Source organism: Temnothorax longispinosus, chromosome 4, assembly GCF_030848805.1.
Source record: "Temnothorax longispinosus isolate EJ_2023e chromosome 4, Tlon_JGU_v1, whole genome shotgun sequence".
NCBI classification, from domain to species: Eukaryota; Metazoa; Arthropoda; class Insecta; order Hymenoptera; family Formicidae; genus Temnothorax; species Temnothorax longispinosus.
This window is the reverse complement of record NC_092361.1, coordinates 6,253,638-6,273,673: the sequence shown is the minus strand read 5'-3', so window position 1 is coordinate 6,273,673 and position 20,036 is coordinate 6,253,638. Positions and strand designations below refer to the sequence as shown.

The 20,036-nt window shown below is 40.9% G+C and overlaps 1 protein-coding gene and 1 long non-coding RNA gene across 8 annotated transcripts in view; one reads left to right on the top strand and one right to left on the bottom strand.

Moving 5' to 3' along the window:
* LOC139812336 (uncharacterized) overlaps nucleotides 1–20,036 on the top strand; it is a 142,835-nt gene that overhangs the window by 38,716 nt on the left and 84,083 nt on the right. The gene's annotated exons all lie outside the window — the stretch shown is intronic.
* LOC139811039 (A-type potassium channel modulatory protein DPP6) overlaps nucleotides 402–20,036 on the bottom strand; it is a 65,067-nt gene continuing 45,432 nt past the window's right edge. For 6 of the 7 annotated variants that reach the window (XM_071775056.1, XM_071775055.1, XM_071775060.1 and 3 more), the window contains 11 exons: nucleotides 12,691–12,797; nucleotides 12,240–12,438; nucleotides 8,699–8,773; nucleotides 8,408–8,460; nucleotides 7,545–8,096; nucleotides 7,065–7,383; nucleotides 6,532–6,710; nucleotides 6,219–6,441; nucleotides 5,694–6,138; nucleotides 5,377–5,582; nucleotides 402–5,290 (listed from right to left, as the gene is read on the bottom strand). In XM_071775056.1, coding sequence (XP_071631157.1) covers nucleotides 5,189–5,290; nucleotides 5,377–5,582; nucleotides 5,694–6,138; nucleotides 6,219–6,441; nucleotides 6,532–6,710; nucleotides 7,065–7,383; nucleotides 7,545–8,096; nucleotides 8,408–8,460; nucleotides 8,699–8,773; nucleotides 12,240–12,438; nucleotides 12,691–12,797 — 2,460 coding nt within the window. In that variant the 3' untranslated portion in view covers nucleotides 402–5,188. Of the gene's footprint in view, nucleotides 5,291–5,376; nucleotides 5,583–5,693; nucleotides 6,139–6,218; nucleotides 6,442–6,531; nucleotides 6,711–7,064; nucleotides 7,384–7,544; nucleotides 8,097–8,407; nucleotides 8,461–8,698; nucleotides 8,774–12,239; nucleotides 12,439–12,690; nucleotides 12,800–18,780; nucleotides 19,330–20,036 lie in introns of those variants that run through there. The other variant, XM_071775062.1, reaches the window with a different exon arrangement.

Genomic DNA, 20,036 nt, shown 5'->3' with positions numbered 1-20,036 from the left:
TAAGCTGCGGACTTTTATGAAACGAGCCTAGATATATAACACTGCTGTCGGACGACCGTCTCGATGGGATGGGAGATTCAATCGGGTCTGTCGTAGTTCCTATATCACGAAGACTTTTCGAACGTGTCTCGTATGGATGTTCGTGCAACCTTGAATATAAAGTCTCGACAATTTTTCAAATAACGCGCACTATAGAGAGAAGATATATTTCAATAAAATTATATTTACCGATTCTCCGAACACTGCTTTAAATTATCTGAGGAAATCGTGCGTTTTCTTTTTCTCGTTCGACGAGAAATCATAACTTCTTAAACTTGCTGTAAAGTCTGGATGTCTTAATTATTATACGCTGTCAAACGTCGTCTGTCAAAGATGCAATGTTGAGGAAGAATTAAGAATACTTCAGATAATGTAACAGTTTATTGAAAACACTTTATCCGCCCGATGTCCGGGCCGAGCTCCGCTGATATTAAAAAACGCAGAATCTTAATAACATGATTATTTCGTGGATGTTACGTGGAAGGTAACTTGGACGACATTCACGAAATCGGCAGGCGCCACGTTATGAATCACAAACGAAGTTGACTGCATTTGCTTTTGAAAATTCTATCGAGTTTGATATCCACGCTCTCTTGTCAATCTGTCAATTTGCAAAAAAGGATTTGAAATATTTTTGAATAAATTTTAATAAATTATTATGATGATTGAAATAAAATCACAAATAGACTTTACAAAATATTTAAAATTTTGAAATAATATTTCTGATTTTTATTAAGCGTGCAAATTCAGCGGTAAGTCTCTTTGAAACAGTTTAAGAAAAGTTACCTTTTCTTCCGATAAAAAATATTCCTAAAAAATCAAAAGTACAATTTCCAACCTGCATTATAGCTCCTGGAGGTTCATTGCTTACTTTTTTCGACATTACCGTCAGTACAAGCCATTGATTGACCGATTTCGTGGATGTTTCCGGTGCAGGTCCGTGCGAATATCGCCAAAAATTGAGTAGAAATAACTTTCCGTGCCCGTTCCGCGTTATGAATCGAAGGCGAGTATCGATCGAGCAGCTCGAACGACATGGCTCTCATGGAATGTGTGTCGAGCATTTCGATGAAATGGATATAAAAAACAATCTATCGAGACTCTCTTTCTCTCTGCCGAACACACCGAGCGGGCACAGACACGTTTGGAGCTACAAATCGTTGAAAAAAAGCGTCGCTTATCTTCAAGAAGTCAATTTGTAGTCTCTTTGTCGCTAACTGTCATTGATCGTCAAACGATTCAAAAAATTTTTTTAATTTTTTGTTTATCCTCTTCAAATATGAAGAAAAAGAGACCAAAAAATTGGTGAATTATTTGAAATTTATATTTTTTTTAACAAACATCACAGATTCTTATAGATAAAATATCGTAAATTTATTTTTTCTGTGAAAAATCAGTGAATATATATATGTGTGTGTGTATGTGTGTGTGTGTAACATACTTTTAAAAATCTAAACTACCGGGTTTAATTAACGCGTTTTGTTTGACGATCGTTCCGATCGATTGACTATGCGACGAGTGTACTTAATTCGCTTTAATTTATTAATGCGTTCGCACGGGCCTAATCCTTATATTGACTTTCGCGTGAGAAAGTTATCAGTTTCTTTTAATATATTGCGTGTACATGTGTGTATTTGCGTGTATCTTTATGTATGCCCATACGAGTGTATTTTTCATTGTCTTTTACGTTTTTTTTTTAGCGGCAATAATACGTTACCAAAAGCTATAGATACCCTTATGCGCTGCTACCAAGGTTTCTTTGTTGCGATTAATTTCATAATTCGCATGCTTGTGTTGCGTGCCTGCCTTCGTAATAATTTTTTTTCCGATGCCCTATGCTTACGTTTAACGATTTGCCTCACTTTCTGCCGTTATTATATTTAATAATTGATTGTGATTTACACACGCATACATTCTCTCACTCTCATTCGCTCTACCATTATTACTCTTTTTTCCCCCTCCCCATCTCTTTTCCTCCCTATGGCTCTCTCGCATTTCCGATTCCAATCGATCGATCAGTCACTCTCTCTGCCGCTTCTTGGGATCGAACCATTCGCGTTTCGATCGCTCGCGTTATATTTATTCGGGAATAATTGGAAGCGATATTGTTGACAACGAACATTTTGTTTCACTACAAACGACCATTCATTTATCGCGAAATGGAGGAATCCGCGGTTAAACCTAACGTTTGTTGCGCATTGTACGTTGCACGTTAATTTCATCGGAAGATTCATTACACCGTATAATTTTCAATGTTTAACATCGAAAGATAGCGAAAGAAGATTGGAGCAAATCCTTCCTAAGGATAAATCCATTCAACGGATAATTTTTCGAAGCCTCCATTACGCGTTACATCTTTGTACTTTCTACAGTCGACAGCGGGCACATCATCTCGACCTAACGACCCTTCGCATATTCTATAATACTTTTATCCTCGCAAAAATCGCTCTCGAAAAGTCTTCTCGGTCGCGACAGTTTGAAGATACTTCGTAGCGGTTTACAATACGCCCGAACCGTAGCGATCATTCACGAGTATTCATTAAAATTATTAAGTAATTTTCTCTTCTCTCCGTTTCTATTTATTATCGTTTGATTAGTTGCACTAGCCTTGATTGTCGGCATTTAAGGGCTGCTGGTATATATGCAGCATACACATGGCGACGTGCGCCACTTCCTCGACTGAGCGCGCCTCTTTTGTAATTAACATTCAGGCTCGTAAATTATCTTATTTTCGAAATAGAAATTATATTGACATATAGTCTCGAACGTTATCTGCGATTTAGTAATATTTTTATAACGAAATCATTTTACGTTCGTTAATTAAAAAGCTGTAATCCAATTGAGATAATTTGTCTCATATTATAATCTCAATAAAGGTATTTTGTCTCAGTTTATGGTAAAACTGTCTATAAATATTCTAATATTTACTAGAATTAAGCTTAAATAAATTAACAGTAAATTAAGTCATATATTAGTTATAAATTAAAAGACTCGTAAAGATATATACAGAGAATATCTAACAATAAGCCTATAACGCAAATGAATTGTAAGGCGATTCTCGAAGTTTTCAGCTTTCGATTTTTGAAAGCTGTATAAAACGTATTATAAAAACGTCGACACTGCCGCAGATATTTCCGAGACGTTTACGAGCTCTGTTGTTCTTCAACGACGTCGCGTTCATAAGGTTTCCGAGCGTTCGCTTTTACAATAGTGGAGCAGCGAAATCAGTTATATGTGACAATAAGCGTACGATGTCTCGCCATATCTTGTCTTCCACTGTTCCACCTGAAAGTACAGCATAAGCAAGCAAGTACTCGGGAGCCTCAACGTCGTATGCCGATCGCGCCTGATCGATGATCGACAGCTAGTCCTGACGATTGTAAGTATATCGTCTGTTTAGTGTAGTCGTTCATCCATTCGGGATCGATCGATGTATTTCGAAGAGGTATACAATGAGTCTGATACCCGCACCTTCGACGAGATCCGCGTTCTCACGTGTGCTCCGACAAGCATATTTTCGTAAATCTTGTCGAAAATCGATTATTTAAAAACAAGTGATATCGCTCCTTTTTATCTATGAATCACTTACGATTTCTGCAAGCATCGGCGCGGAGCCTCGTCGAAGGAGCTCCACATTTCTCTCTTCTGGGTGTATATATATGTACAAATATTCAAAATTCAAACGGGTAGGGAGAAGGGGGAGGGGCGGGTCGAGAGATGGGGGTACTAAGGATCTGTGTGGAACAACTTCTTACGCGTGTAACAATTATGATACATAGAACTAGGCGCCAAGCTGTACAACACAAAACTCACAGTAGCCGTCCGGATTCTATATATAATGGTAAATATACGTCGATGCCTGTGGACGAACGTCACCGCATAGGCGTAGATACTTTTTCTCCGTTTAAAATCGGGGAGGCACCAGTGACGTAGCTAGAAAAAAAAAGGAGAACGTATGAGACGAAAGCTTGCAAACTCTTTCTTTTGCGCAACTCGATTCGAGAGATCTTAGATCTGGGGATCCTCAATACCGCCGTAAAAGCGTCGATCGCGGTCCGCAAGAGCCGGGGTCCCCCGTATCGAGACATATATATTCCACTTATTCGAGCACCGTGATTCGATCAATTCCGTCTGGAAAGTGGGAAATAAAGAAAAGTGCAAGTTTGCAGACTCCCGATAAGCTCTGTACGTTGAAGTGTTATACATATAATCCGTATTAATCTCGCCTTTAGTCGCTCGCTACGAAATCTCAGGCCTTTCCTATGTGAGCGCCTTTGGGACTTGGAACACAGCAAGACGTTAATGACGAGCTCGCAAACACTCGGCGTCGATTTCACAACGTTTGTCCCGATGGCGCTACGCGAACGACGCGAATTTTTGCAAGCCGTCGATAAGCTCCGCATGTAATAGTAATTCGGTCTGCGCCTTCGAACATGCGCCTCGTCTTCTCTTTGTTCGTTTCTTGAAACTCGCCCGATATCGATTTCATGGCATGTACGCGCGTTTGTCCCTTCAGTACTTTCGCGACATGTGCGTCATCGTCGAACAAGTCGCTCGCGCTGTTCGGTGAAAATTTACGATGACTGATTATGGAACTATCGAAGATGTTAAATTTGCGCAGGAAACGCGAGCGGCGTTGTTCGATAATGTACAAAAATTCCGTCAAGGCGATTCCGTCTCGCTCCTCGTTTTCATCGGATATCCTTCGTGATTTCTAGATTCTCTCGCGGTCTGGCGATGTAAGCATCGCTAGATGCGCTTCCAGAGAGAAAAATGAGTGGTTTCCTCGTAGTAAAGAAATCTTTAGGCAAATGAATACGTTATAACGATATTGCTATAAATGTCACTTTACTCTCGTGTTTTCAATTCTTTCTGTCAATCTTCGTCTCTTTGTCGTATAAACTCGTACATACGCACGTCAAACGGCGTTTCTTCTTTTCTTCATTTTTTTCGAATAAACGATTGTTCTTGCTCTCTTCCTAACCAACGGTCTGATTTATATCGCGATTCAGGCTCTAAACGAGGAAATCATCCCGTTTACGAGTGTAATTGCCGTGACTTCGAGGACGAGTCTCCGTATTAACGTCCGTTCTGGATGTATCGGAATTAGACGCACTAGAGACAACAAAGGGTTCTTCGGCTTGAGGCACTAGGAGGGATCCAGGGCGAGGCACTCGGCGAGGAAGTCCTCCATGGAACGATAAACGTGGTCGAGCACACCCCTCAGGGCGTGATCTTCGTTCGCGTAACTCTTTTTCGAAAAAGGAAGCGACAATTAGCTCGAGTATTCTTGGACGCATCTGCGTCGTTCGTTTCTCGTTCTCTTACCAGTCTTACCTGATATCTAAAGATGACTCCCGCTTCGGACAAAGCCTTGGCGAAGGCAATGCCGTGCGTGTAAGGCGCTGTAAGGTCGGCTAGGCCATGAAGAAGATAAAGGCTGCCACTGGGTACCAATCTCGCCCGTTGCGTAAGATCAGCCTCCACGTAGCCCTTGTAGTTCTCAACTGGGGCACCGAGGACTCGTTCCGTAAACGCGGAATCTGCAATTGAGGGAACCGATTTATTAGTAATGTCAACGAGGTATATCGAGCAGAAGGAAAAATTAGGCTAGACGCACACTCGGCGCATTTTTGCAAAATTTATATGCTTACTATAATACATCCAATCGGCGATTGGATTCACCGCGACGCCGCACTTGAAAACATTTTCCTGGCTACCGAGGACCATAGCGGTCACGTATCCACCGTAACCCCATCCCCATACGCCGACTCTGGTGACGTCGAGATACTTGTGCGTTTTCAAAAGCTGTCGCAGCACAGTGAGCTGATCCTGTACCTCGACGCCGCCTATCTTCCTGAAGATATCCTTCTTTCCCTGACCACGGGCGCCGCGTACGTCCAATCTCACATAGACCACGTCGTTGTGACTCGACATGTACGTTCCCCAATCCATCTGGAACTTGTCGGTGACGGCCTCGCTGCCGGGACGGCCGTTCACCTCGACGAGCACGGGAAACGCCGCGTCCCTGAGCTCTTCCCGCCACGAAGGAGGCAATAGCAGTTGCACTTGAGCCCGCCAACCTTGAGATAGCGGCACCTGTCAATCATTTCGAGTTGTACCATTTGTATAAAGTTGATCGAGATTGAGACGGAATCGGGGCAATATTAAATATCCACCTCGAAGTTTCGCTTGGTAGGCAGTGCCAGCTCTGACAATTTGTCCGCCCGTTGTAGTCTTGTGTCGTACAGTACGCGAATCATCTTATGCGTCGACATCATGTGCACGCCGGCGAGAGGAAGGCCGGGACCTTCGCAGTGCAGTACGTAGTAACCCTGCGTGTCGTTGTCTATCGACGGACTGACCGAAGCACCGAAATGTGTGCAATTCGTATAATAGAACCTGCAACGTCCAATAAATTCGCTTGTTAATTTTGCACGACCGAGAATCGATTACATCGGTTCATCTATCTTTCTTTTTCATAAGACTTGCCTACTGCTCCAAAGAACGTCTCCAAGATCACATGTCACGCACAACGGTTCGAAGTGACGGGGATCGTCCGCGGCGGGATCGCGTACCACGTAGAGATGTCTCTGGCCAGGTTTCTTCTCTCTAGTGCCCAGATAGTACACGAGATGCGCCTTAGTGTCCCACGCCAAGATCTCGCTCACCTGTTCAGAAAGCATTCACGCGATTAAATTTTTTTTATTTTTACGTTATTTCTTAGTATATTTTTTATATTATATTATATTTTTAATCATTATATTACATTTAATTCTATATATTTTATATCTCTTATTATTCCTTATAATTCTACAATAATTCGTTATTAGATTTCAGAATAAAATTCAATTTACAGTTTTATATGTCATATATTTTGATAAACGTATCTTGAAACATTTTGTATGCCATATGTTGTATGGCATATAAAATAATAAATAAAGCTCTATTCTAAATTTTGATGCAAATTATCGTCTAAAGTGCGCTTTATAACTCACGTTATTCCGATCCTAAAAGCCGCTCACCTCGTAACGACCATGGGAGAGCACCGCTATTCTTTGTTTTTTTAGCGTGATGTGCTTTATATGCGTGAAATGCTCCTTGTCACCTTCCTGCACCGTGGCCAACAGCAGAAAGCTGTCGCCGTCCGGAGCGAAGAGAGGATGCGGTTGAGCATCCAGCCACAGTCCTTCGGGTGCTCGTTCCGAATGAGTCTCCTCACATTCCCACAGGGGAGCGCGGCAAGCCGACACCATAGACAGGTTCTGCATCCTCGTCATCCAAACGACGGCGATCTGCGAAGCGTCGTCGCCAACCCAGTCGGCCGATATCAGATAGTAATCTCTGAAAATATCCGCGAAAATGAATTTCATTATAATATCGGATCATGAACGAGCGAGGCAATATCCTATGTCGTTGTTCAATCTTCTAATACTAAGTATATATTCTTTAGAAATTATTATTTCGCAATTAGGACAAAAGAATTCTTCAGTAATTTGACGTACTGTTCGTCCAAGAACGGCGGCGGTTTCAGCCTCTTTTTCGTTGGCTCCGTGACGTTCCCAGTACTGTTGTTGTTATTTGCCGAGCTTAAGTTCCCAAGTTCCATGATCCACAGTTCGACCTCCGGATTCGGCCAACCCGGTCTCGGGTATCTGACCGATCTGGAAGGTGGAAAGGATTTGGACGCGCTCTGGGGATTCGGAACGGCTCCGTCTTGACCCGGCATATTGAACCAAGGGAACTCCAACGCGCTCACTCTGGTGTCGTTGAACGTGGCATAGAGGATATGCGTGCCGTCTGGGCTCGGCCAGATCGCTTGCGGTCTCGGTAGCACTTCCTCCTGATACAACCAGTCGGGCACGCCGTTGTAGATTATCCCAGGTACGCCCGTGTCGGTCAAGCGAAAGTCCTCCGTCGCGGCGGGCCCCAATCTAAGAAAAATGTCGTTCTCGGAGATCATCAGGAGATTGGACGTGTTGCCCAACCAAGTGGCATGTTGCAATCGCGTCTGATGCATGTGTCGCGATGCTTGGAGGCGAAGGGGTGTATGATGGCTGGCAAATAAAAAAGATTATAAAGTCGAATGTATGATATAAGTTATATTTAGTGACTTTAATTGTGTTTTTTTATACAAATATATTTTTAGAGACGTATTCAGTGCGGACAATAGTAATAAAAAGATTCAAATAAGTTAGAAAAAGAAAGGGAGAACGAAAAGTCATAAATTAATATTTTTTTAATTATTTTTGTGTAGTAAATTTATATAATTATATTTATATATATAATTTATACATTTATATATAATTATATTTATATATATTGATCAAAATTGCAATTTTATATTTTGATTATTTAAAACACTTACTCATTCGTGACATCGTAGACAGTGTAAAGTGCGGTGAAAGTGTTCCGAAAGACCTGCAAAATCATCGACTTCTGTACCATATGAAATATAAAAGGATCGAGAAAAAAGAGAGCTTACAGTGCAAGGGAATGTGTTTTCGATAGCGATAATCGACAGCTAACTGCAACTAAATTGCGCCGCGTCGTATTACACGTCCGAGCGTTATCGATAAGCGACGGATCAGAAAGTTAGGATGCAGCTGCCGCGCGAAAAACTTTCCACCTGAGAGACTTCCACGTTTAAGCTACTTACCGGCTTGACATTGTGCCTGAACAATACGTAACGTAGATCGGCGCTGCACTCGTAGCCCTGAACGTTTAGTTGTCTCTGAAAGCAACATTTAATAAAGATTACATTACTTTCTGTGCAATCTCGAGTAGAATCCGCTCTTAATATTACAATTAAATTCGAGAGCCAATTGTCTTGCTGTTAAAAGCTTTACGAAACACTTTTATCTTGTCGCAAAAAATATCTTTTTCAATCTTTTAGGCATCTTTCATCAAATCAATTTTTATTCTGATATAATGTTAATAATTATTTATATATGCAGTATTTTGTTTATATATTTCTTAAATCGTCATTTTAAAATCTAGAGAGAAAATTTCTTTGAATTTTTTTGAAATTCATTTTTAATATCCAATATTCATGTTTTTACAAAACTTATTCTACTCGCGATTTAAATGTTGAAGAAGAACGGACCTAAATTAAGAGATAAAATGTTCTCATATGTACATAAAAGAGAAGTTGTTTTATTATTAACATATATCGCGTCCGAACACCTGCGTTCTGACTCGAGTTCGCCTCCGCTTCATTTTTTCTTTTTTAATCTGCAAAGTAATTTTATATCTCGTTTCTGGAGTTTAATAGGTTAGCAATTATCGTTTGCAATTATAATTGGTTTTATGATTGGTATAGCGTCGCAGGTTTGTCGCGTTTAAGCTCAAATCGCGGTAGCATCGTGCGAATAGATATTACACGAATATCGTGGCTGGCAGTCGATACTTGGTATTCGAAAAAGCTTCGAGACGAGCCGGACGCGGCGTGTCCTGGTGGACGCCAGATCGGATCAATGCGCCGTATACACTTGTCTATAACGTCGCCTTTCGGTCCGAGAGGGAAAAAGGACGCAAATTTGGAACCTGTCCAGACTAAGTGGATCGGCTCTTTTGCGCACGTACACTTATCGCGCTACCGAGATCGATCACTCTTTCTGTCTCGTTATAAGCCGCTTCTCTCCTTGTTCTCCTCTTTTTTTCTCTCATTGCCTATGTCGGATCCGCTATGGAAGCATCTTGCATATTTCATTTTCTGTATATAATTTCCCCACATTTCTGTTAATTTTTTTAATCAGAAACTTGGCGCGTTAAAATTCTCCAAAATGATATTATCAGGCGAGAACGTTTAATCGTCGCTTCTTCCCGCTCCGAGCTAGTATCTATTGTAATCGAAATGCCTCTAGACACAGATGGTATCGTTGAACCCGAAGCGCAATATCGCGCAGTACCTATCTAGAATACCTCATATTTACCCCGCGCGTGCTTGCAGCACCCGGGGTAAACCGTGGGATGCTTCGGATTCCATTTTATATGCGGTCTAGTCTTTGTTTCGCAACGCGCCGCGAGGCACACTCGGCTAGTTTGCCAATCGGTAGACCAAAACTGACTTCGATAAAGGGTTCGGCTTATACCCCATATTCTACATAAAAATTTTCTCCATACAGGAAACGCTCGGGAACGTTTGACTGTTTATCAATTAGAAATTTACCGCGGAAGCTCGAAAAGGAGAAAATATACAAGCTGAAAAAGCAGTATTTTGCATAAAAATACATGTTTTCTTGTAGACATGTATTTTTGCTTGCGTTCTCCGAACTTACCTCTCGAGGGAACTTTTAACTGTTCCACAGGAAAAATTATTTGCTTTCAGCCTGGTGGTACATATATATTTACCTCCGTTTGGCTGTTGCCTCTTTCCTTTATTCACTTACGCAACAATAAAGAAGCTAAACTGCTAAATCATAAATGGTTTAAAATTAGAAACTATTCTTTAACTGAGAACTTTCGAATTCTAATACAAGTTAAAAATCTATAAATTCCCAAGTCTACCCCGCTATTAATCCTATAAGCAAAGAGAGAGAGAAAGAGAGAGCGCTCACATATTTACTTCTCTCTCCTGTGATTTATTCCTTTTCGCGTTCCTTCATTTTCGCATTTGCACGTTCCGCAGGAATATATCTGGCAGTTGGCGCGTAATTATCTAGCGAGTGCGAGGGTCATGTCTCCAATTAATTCTGGATAAGCGCGACAATAGCTCGGTATCGGCGGATTAGATACCAAGGGAGCTAAGATACCTCGGTGCATCACTAATGCGGATATTCCTGCCGTGGTTGGTGATTTAGGGCTCCGCCGAAATCTGATGGAAATAACGGTCTTCTCTTGGCCGAGTGGCTCGGTTCCGGCAGAGGGTTATTATCCGGTCACATGAATGAATTTGGCATCCGTTTGCAAAAATTCAATAACTCGTTTGCTCGAATATTTCCATTCGCAATGTATGTCGACCGACTTTATTTGGCGTGATATTCTAAACAAGATTTGTTTATTATAACGCGAACTAATAACCTATATAAACACAGAATTGATTCTTTAAATAAATATATTTACACTAGACAGTATATTCGATAACTCTTCAAATAAAAATTAATTTAATATTATTAATATTTGATTTTGACGATGATTGAAATAATAATTACGCATGATGGTACATATTCAAAAGTCCAAATTAATTATAACTTTCAAATTTGCATAACCGACCGAAGTTATATATACTCAACCATTTCATTTTTTACGTCTTACAGAGTTTGGCGCGCGCAATTGTTACATAATTTAAAAACGGCGTTCTGCATAATTAAGTGCATAACAATTGTGCAATCATCTCGTAGAAGTTTTATCGTCGAAGACGCTAATTAATAACGACTCGCCGTTGGTTAATTAAATTATGAATTTGAATAATTTAACGCTCTTTAGATTCCAAAATTTGTACGTTTAGATTATATATTGATTTGTCGTTTACAATAATTTAGATATTCGGTGACAAACATAGATTTAATATTTAATATTTTATGTCCAAATCATCCTTTTCATCAAGATTGCAAGTTTATAAAACATCGAAACGAAATACAAGCAACCAAAGTTAAGTACTAATGATTTTTTAACAAGCTTGTTAATAAATAATAAATTTCGAGTCCCTCGGGAAGGTTTCAAGTTTCTTCGCCTTTTACTTTTAAATTTCTATCTCTTAAAGTGACTTTAATCTTCTAATCCCTTACCGTCGCGTTAGAGCAACAATACTTTCTTTCTTCATAAATAATTCTTCTGATACCTCGATTCATAAAACTCTCCCTTTCTCTTAAATAATTCCAATTATTTTCTTCTCCTTAAATGTATCTACCTATCATATCCAGTTTATATATCCTTAAGTATTTAATTGAGAAAAATTCTTAGCCATTGCCATAGAAAATCATCTTCTGATTTTTAAATCATATTACAAATTCGGCCTTAGGATGTTTATTTTATATATAATATATATAACGCAGGATTATTCAATTAAAAAATGTAGGTCGTTATTTTATAACTTTTCGGAACAAATTTACAAATTGGAAATTTATTGTCATGGCACGACGTGATAACTCCTCTGTGTTTGCACAAAATTTACGACCCCACGATATATAATATCACCGGCATCGTTACACGACTCAAAATGCAAAGAGCGCAGTGGCATGCACTATGTGTATACGTACAAGCGTGTGATTAGAGACTAAAAGGGACACGACGTTGTGGCGGGTGTCCAGGAGGGTGAGAGAACCATCGTCGGCTTGATAGACGAACTTTTCATGGGTTATCCAAGTCGGTGGTAACCTGTGCGGTGTCAGGTCATCACGAAGGCACTCGTCTAACGTAAGACGCCTGCCACTCCAGTACAGGAGCTCGTCAACGTATCTGTAAACACGTCAAATTAATAAGAAAACAAAAAGTACAAAACTTTTTCAAGTATTTATAACAAATGAATCGAAATTATTTAGCCTTGACTATAAGAGATACACACTTGAGGTTAATGTCTTTTATATTATTAGCGAAAAAGAATTTTATATCATCTTTCTCTCTATTATATGTCTGATCTGAATTGCGGAGAATAGATTACTAAAAGTTCAAATAAAAGGAAGAGAAAGACAGCAAGTAACGCGAACTCACCCGAGGAGATAAATTGCCGTGACGATGCCAGCGATAACGAAACCGATGACCAATAGTGCGAAAACTATACTCCGCCAATTGTGGCCGCCATCTCCGTACGTTAAATCCTGTGAAAGAAGATAATCTCACACGTAATTATCGGTTGATCCGTCAGATCGATCGGTTATAGTGCAGAAGCGGATTAATACAAGAGAACATGCAGATTACGAATGTAGAGAGAGAGAGAGAGAGAGAGAGAGAGAGGTTCAGAGGATAATTAGGAAGATTTAATAACAATGTGTGGAAAATGAGCGATCAACATCACTCTAAAGATTCTGTATCTAAAGAGTATCTACACATCTAGAATATTTCCACTGTGCATATCATGAATATGTAATACATATTACATATACATATATAAAAAATACTATATATATGGATATGTTACAATCACTGTATAATATTTCAAGAATGTATTGTCGAGATAAATTACACAAACACACACACACACACACACACAATATGTATAAAAATTAAATTATTATTACTATACTCTACAATTTTTTACATCTCGGAAATTATGTGTGATTTTTTAATATATTAAGAAAAACGTGTCGCGACACATTCTCGCGGCAAAAATTTTATTTTCTTTATTTGTTAAAATTACACAATTTTGCTGCACTCGGGACATAAAATTTCGGAAAAAGGAACAGGAACTAAATTAATTTACGTAAATATTCTTCTTTTATCAAAAAGAAGATAAATTCTATTGTTAAAATAAATTGGATTTAATGTGCGACAATAGCTTATTTATATCGAAATTAATTTGAAATGCGCAAGAGAAATGGTATGCGGTGTGCATTTATTTTAGAATAAATTAAATATTTCGTAGCAGCGACATTTTCATTCACACGTAGCATTCGACTCTCAGCGCTCGTTTTTCGCACGGCATATAGTTTGTCGTTGCGTATATACACGGTCATCGTTCTGCCATTCGCATATTATCGCACTTACACTTCAGAACGCGCAATCATTTCCTGCGATTATTACAATTAGCAATTACCAGTTCAGACGATTAATTATCTTCCGCAATAACGATTCATAATTGTATGGAGGCTATTTATCGAGAAGCAGATTTTCCATGAATTATCTGTCTGAAATAAAGGAATCGAATCGACCTGAAATGGTAATTATGAAGTATATTGTTTTTAAACGATATTTACAGGCGAGACAATTATTTAACGACGCTATCTTTCATATTTTATTGCGCTTTGAATTTTTCATCAATCTAAATATAATTCGACCATCGTTTTCGGATGGAGAGCGCGGAATAATATACGAACCGCCGGACGACTCAAATAACTAAAAGCCGAAAAAGCCGTTGTACGGGATGATTCGCCTGAAAAGAAAGAAAGACTCCATTTCGCGCGCTCGTCGGCATAAGCCCACATACTCTTTTCCGGCTCTTTTTCGACTCGACGTAATTTCTTTTGAGAATATCATTTGTTCAATCAGACCTTCTTTTACTACTCGTGCATGAAATTCGTCCGATCTTATCGGATTTTGAAATTCGCGATAATGCTTCTATAGACGAATTTTTCTTTACAATAAAATCGCGATATGATTTCATAATAAGAATGTGTAGCGACGTTTTGACGCGACCTACTATCGACTTCTCCCACTCGATTCATTGTTAATCAGTCAAAGAGTTAACTCGCTCATTGTTCATCTAGTTGAGACGTTTCTTGCGGTAATATCGTGTTGCCGTTTTTAAGAACGGGTTTTATTCTCGTAGATCATAAAAGCGTTTTTGGGGTCGCGACGTTCGATCGTGCCGTCGCGCGTCGTCAAGAATATCGCGGTTTTCGGTCGCTCTCATGGAATACGTCACCGGCTGCGTTATGCATATTGCATACGAGTTATGTCCGGCGCCTGTATAGTCGGCCTTCTGTCCACCGGCACCGGACCGGATAACACGTGCAAGCGGTGCAGGTCATGTAATACAGATGAGTCGCACCGGATTTCGTACGAGGCGTGAGCTATACGATGTGCCGATCGTTATGTATGTACCTGTTAGAACCGCCCCGCACGTGTTCCTGCACGCGAATTTGCTCTCGCTTTAGGTAAACGCGAGAAAAGCGACATTTATCTTCGATCCATTTGGAGATCGGGCGAACGTTGTCACTTAAAAGGAACGAGAAAAAGATTCGTCGACAAACGCGTCTTTCACGCGAATAATTAAATTACACGTTGAGGTAGTTTCCCTGATCGATTCTTGCTGTATAAACAGTCGTTTAATTCAAAAATTGATACAGCCGTGTATCGCGTGATATATACTTATTCTCCTCTCTTGTATTTATTATTTTACTATATACGTTTGTAAAGTTCGCGACAAGACAGTTACAGTTGCGCGGCACAAACGTCATAACTGCATCCTATTGCACGAAATAACCGTTAGCCTTGGTATTGAGAAAATAAACCTATAAGAGAAAGTACCGTTTTTCTCTCTCTTTCTATCTTGACTATACGCGCCATTAGCGATGCAAAGAATTCCGACCTGGAATATAGTTTGAAACGATTTATCTCCTCGAAATAATCCCCCCCCCCCCCCGTTTTATCTCGGATATCGCCGATAATGATGTTGCTCCGAACTAGACAAACGATCGACCGTGCCGCGCCGATTGGCCGACGTTATGCCGCGCGGTAATCGCTTTTGGACGACCCGACCTGTTTATCCGGATAAATAATCGCCGATGTCTCGTTCGAGCGATTCGCCATTTCCTTCCCCGACACCCGGCTCACTCTTTCCTTCTCCCCCGCCGATCGATTTGCCGCCTCTTTGAATTCAAAACACATCGCGTCGCGTGCACGTGTGCGGCACGAGATATATAGAGGTGACCATAAATTCGCCCCCGCGCGCCGCGCAACGCGACAGCATCGGACTTCGCGAGCTGATATCTACATTGCGAAGTGTTGCACGATGCAGACATTATTTCGCGAAGATTCCCGCTGCCTTATACGGCAATAACGCGAACGGTGGAGATAGAGCATTCAATTTTTATCACCCGCGTGCAAGTTTCGTACACATCAAATATTATTCCGCGGTGTGAAATCAGAGCATATAGCTCGAGCTATAAATTGCTTACTGTACGCGTACGAATGTGTTAACAATCTTTATGTACGTTCATACATACATAGCAAACATACATACATAGTATACATGCACGCGTGAGTATGACATAATCACGTCGAAGGTCAGAAAGTCGAGATAGTTTTGGATGATAAACGATATTGTATGTTACATGATATTGAGTGTTAATATGACAGTGCTGGTTCTTAATTTTTTTTATTCTTTTACCGAGCAATGATATTTGCTTGGTCATCTTTGCTTTCATTTATGAGAAGCGACTTATATATCGAATTAAATAATATACGATGCCGCTCGCGTATAGTGCTAACGTTTATTGATTTTGTACTTTATTTTTCTTATAATTAAGGCCGGTTTTCACACGCAATGATTAGTGGCGCCAACTGACTGGCATTCATTGGCGCCAGAACCGACTAGCAAACTCACAAGTATTTACACAGTGATTGGCGTATACTATGGAAAATATTTAACATTTATTAAACACACAGTAAATGACAACAACCATATAACCTCAAATTTTGAGGTTATATGCTTTGGCCAATAACCGCCAGTAAACGCCACATTACTAGCGCCAGTTTGCATCAAGTGTTTACTTGCATTTTTACTGGCATTAGTCGACTGGCGCGGCCTGGCGCCACCAATCATTGCGTGTGAAAACCGGCCATTACAGTTGACTTTATTATATTGTACGAAAATTGAAAAATCTTGCGACAGAAAAGAATTATAACTAAAATAAAGATATATAACAATTTTTTCACAAAACAAATGTTTGCAGAAAATTAAAATTACATAAAGAGAAAAATTATTCGATATTAGCCGCCAAATTTTGTTCGATATATCAAAATTTAATTTTTATCTGTTTCAGCTGCATTTATTTCACTTTTCTCGAGATTTGACACATTAATTTTAAATAGATGTAGTTAAAGAAAATTAATCTTTTTCAGTGCAGTAAATGTTTAATTAAAAGAGAGAGATAAGAGACCTGTTTGCTGCAGACATTCGTTTGTGTGACGCGTTGCGTTACGAAAAAATAGAAAGCAGTTCAGATGTGATGCGATATTACCGCTTTTAAATATACTACCGTGCTGTCGCGTAAATACGCGCCTGACTCCTGTGCGACGTCGCACCAGGAACAAATACACATGTTTGAATAAAATCTTTGTCGATTGTCAGTTGAGCTCCGACAGGGAACAGTTTTTAGATACTTACGCTGAAGGAAACTTTCAATATTTTTCCCAACTGTTTTACTGTTTATTTTTTCCGTTTTAATCGCTGGCGGCTGTGTTTCATAGCCAACTGGCGAACGGCCAAACGTTGCGAGGCAGTCGGTTCATTAAAATTTTTTGCAAAACTTATCGCAAGCGATGTTCTACCTTTACATATACTGTTCTCGTAAAAAAATACCGCTTCCGATAAGCATTAAATAAATTAAATTTTATTGGAATATTAGAAAAGCCGGGTGGTGCTCGTTATGATAATAATAATAATAATAATAATAATAATAATGCAATTTTATAGATTAATTCGTATTCTGTCACTGGCACGATGAGTTCGTCCAACAAGTATTCAAGAGACATAATAGTTTGTCAGACGAAATATACCTGGGCTTATGCACATCGAGCCCGCCGAGTACAATAGGGATTAATTCAAAGGAAATATCGTACAGCGATCGTGCCGTAATTCGACATGACGGTTTTCGGGTATCCCACTATGGCGTGTAGTGAACTGTAATGGCATGATAGATAAGGTTGTCAAGTACACGGATGCATCGGCACATTGCATTCATTGCTGCATGTGTTCTCGGTCACGCTGCGTTTAGCTTATTTTCGTCAGTTTACGAAGCGCGAAGAGAACGTCGCTGACAAGAGCAAGTTCATTCGTTTTCGCTGTATGAAATTTTAACGATAGAGCCGTCGGTCGCAACGTTTTTTCCTGACATTATTGTTCGTGAGGTACAAAAATATATAAAAGTATATATTTTTAAGAGTATATAGGTAATGCTCGATACAAGAAAATCGACAGTAAAGTTTAATACATCATACATCAACGTGCAGAACTCTCATGTAATCGAACAATAATGTTTGCTTCTTTGCCAATGGTAATGACAAAATTTATCGCCGACGATAAAACGGTGTAGTTTCTTTCAATATTTGCTTCCAATATTTATCCCTATGACTAATTACGCCGAACTGAGGCGTTTCTAAAAATTTTAAATTAAATTTTTGATACACGGTGCGGTTTTCTCGTTTCGAATTCGCTGCTTTGTCATCGGATAGCTAAGTACACGGTCACGGAAGGCGATCGTTATTACAGCTCCAATAATGCCACACGATACTGTCGTCGGCTACCGTTTCGCGATTCGCTACCGTTTCCAATTGTGGACCGTACAGGCCAATACGGCACTGTGCAATTTCATGTAAAATTGCTTTGCGCTATATCGAACGAATCTGCGTTGAGCCACGTTTGAGAGAATTCGTTGTGTTACCGCGAGGACGTTAATAATCGATAAACTGGTACGGAGTTCGGCCGTTGGAAATCTCACGGCAATAGGTTGGCGCGTAACAATGCAGTTATTACGAAACGCGATCGCGGAAGCGAGAAAATTGGGCCACGGCACGTCGCTGCATCGTGAGAATCCGAGGCACCTGTCGGCGCCAAACCCAACGGCGCACAGTGCCTTTACGCGGCAGTGCTCTGCATTTACGTGCGTTTAAGTCTACTGTTCTGGCGGAAGTTATTTACGACGTACTCGGGCGCCTATCTTTTAAATGCCCTTTAAAACCGAAGCTATCGTTTTACTCCCGTAAAGCGATTGCTTTACAGAGATCCGCCCCGATTACGACACGGCTGCGATAAGCACAGCCAGCCGTAATGTTCGGGTAAATTGCACGTTGAACTTATCCGCTATCTGGATCGTCAAGCGAAATCTGGATTGTAAAAGTGTTAAGGCTGTGATAGCTTATCTTCCGAGAGACTGGAAGTGGTCATGGCTGCTCCTTCCCGTGTCGTTCGCGAAGACAAAAAGTCCGTTTGTTTCGTCACGAATAATCATCGGCACTGCGCACCATCGTCGTTATTTTGGGCTCAATGGTGCGGCACAAGTCACCGTTTCACCCGACACCAATAATTAATTCATCCGTTCAAGAGGCACAGATGCGCCGGCCTGACTGCCGAGCGCGTTTCAGCCAAGTATTTCAGCCTATCCGCCGCCCACCTTCCGACTCTCCCTCTCTGTCCTCTTCCTCTATATCCACCTACACGTATATCTGTATACATTTAAAATGGTAAACACGCGCGCATATGCATACGCGTCATTACGCCACGTGTCAAAATATCGCGCGGCCGATCGTCGACGACTGAATTACTCGCGATCGATCCGCGCCCCGCAAAAACGATCGAGCGATAACGCGCGGTGTCCGCACGAACATAATTCCGCAGATCGATCTCTGGTTTATGCGCTCTTCGTCGTCCGACAGTTGGTCCGTCCTCCGGAACTATCGGCGCCCGACTAACCGTGTGTGCCACGCTTCGTGGACGTGATTTTCTTGAGGGCGGAGAAACGCCTCTATCTCTCCCGGCCGGCGCGGCGTTCTGCTCTTTTTGCCGTACTCGGACAGGAAGTTCAAAGGGGTGACACATGTGCACACGTACGCGAGGCCGCTTCATGTACGATCCTCTCGGGGTCACGAGATCAGTCGTGCAAAAGGGCCGATAATCGAGCGTAAGCAAGCCGCGCCGATAACGCGTTTGACTGCTTTTAACGCGGCAAAATTTTCTCTGTCGGGCCACGGCGGAGCTTTTTTCTTCGCGATTTCGCGTAGGAGACGGGATAAAAGGACCCGTCTCGAAAATCGTACGCGACAGGCATTAATTCCCAAGCGCGTGTACCTGATTGGAAACAAAATTCCGCGAGAGTTTTCGACGTGATGAGATGACAAATGTGGGGACGAAGCGGTTTTAGGATGCGGCCGCGCTCCGAGAAATGGGAACCGCGACGTCGGAAGTCAAACGCAAACCCCGAGGATTTCTCTACGTGCCGGTCGTGATACAACAACAAGTCCGGGAAATGGTGCGCGCTGAACTTGCGAAACTGCAGCCAGTTCCAACGCGGCGCGCAGTTCCTCCACGAGAGGTTTGTAATGATTTTCCGCATCGCGCGTCCGTTCAAATTAAAGCTAGGGACGCCAAGCGTACGCTGGCTGATTAAACCGTTACTTCG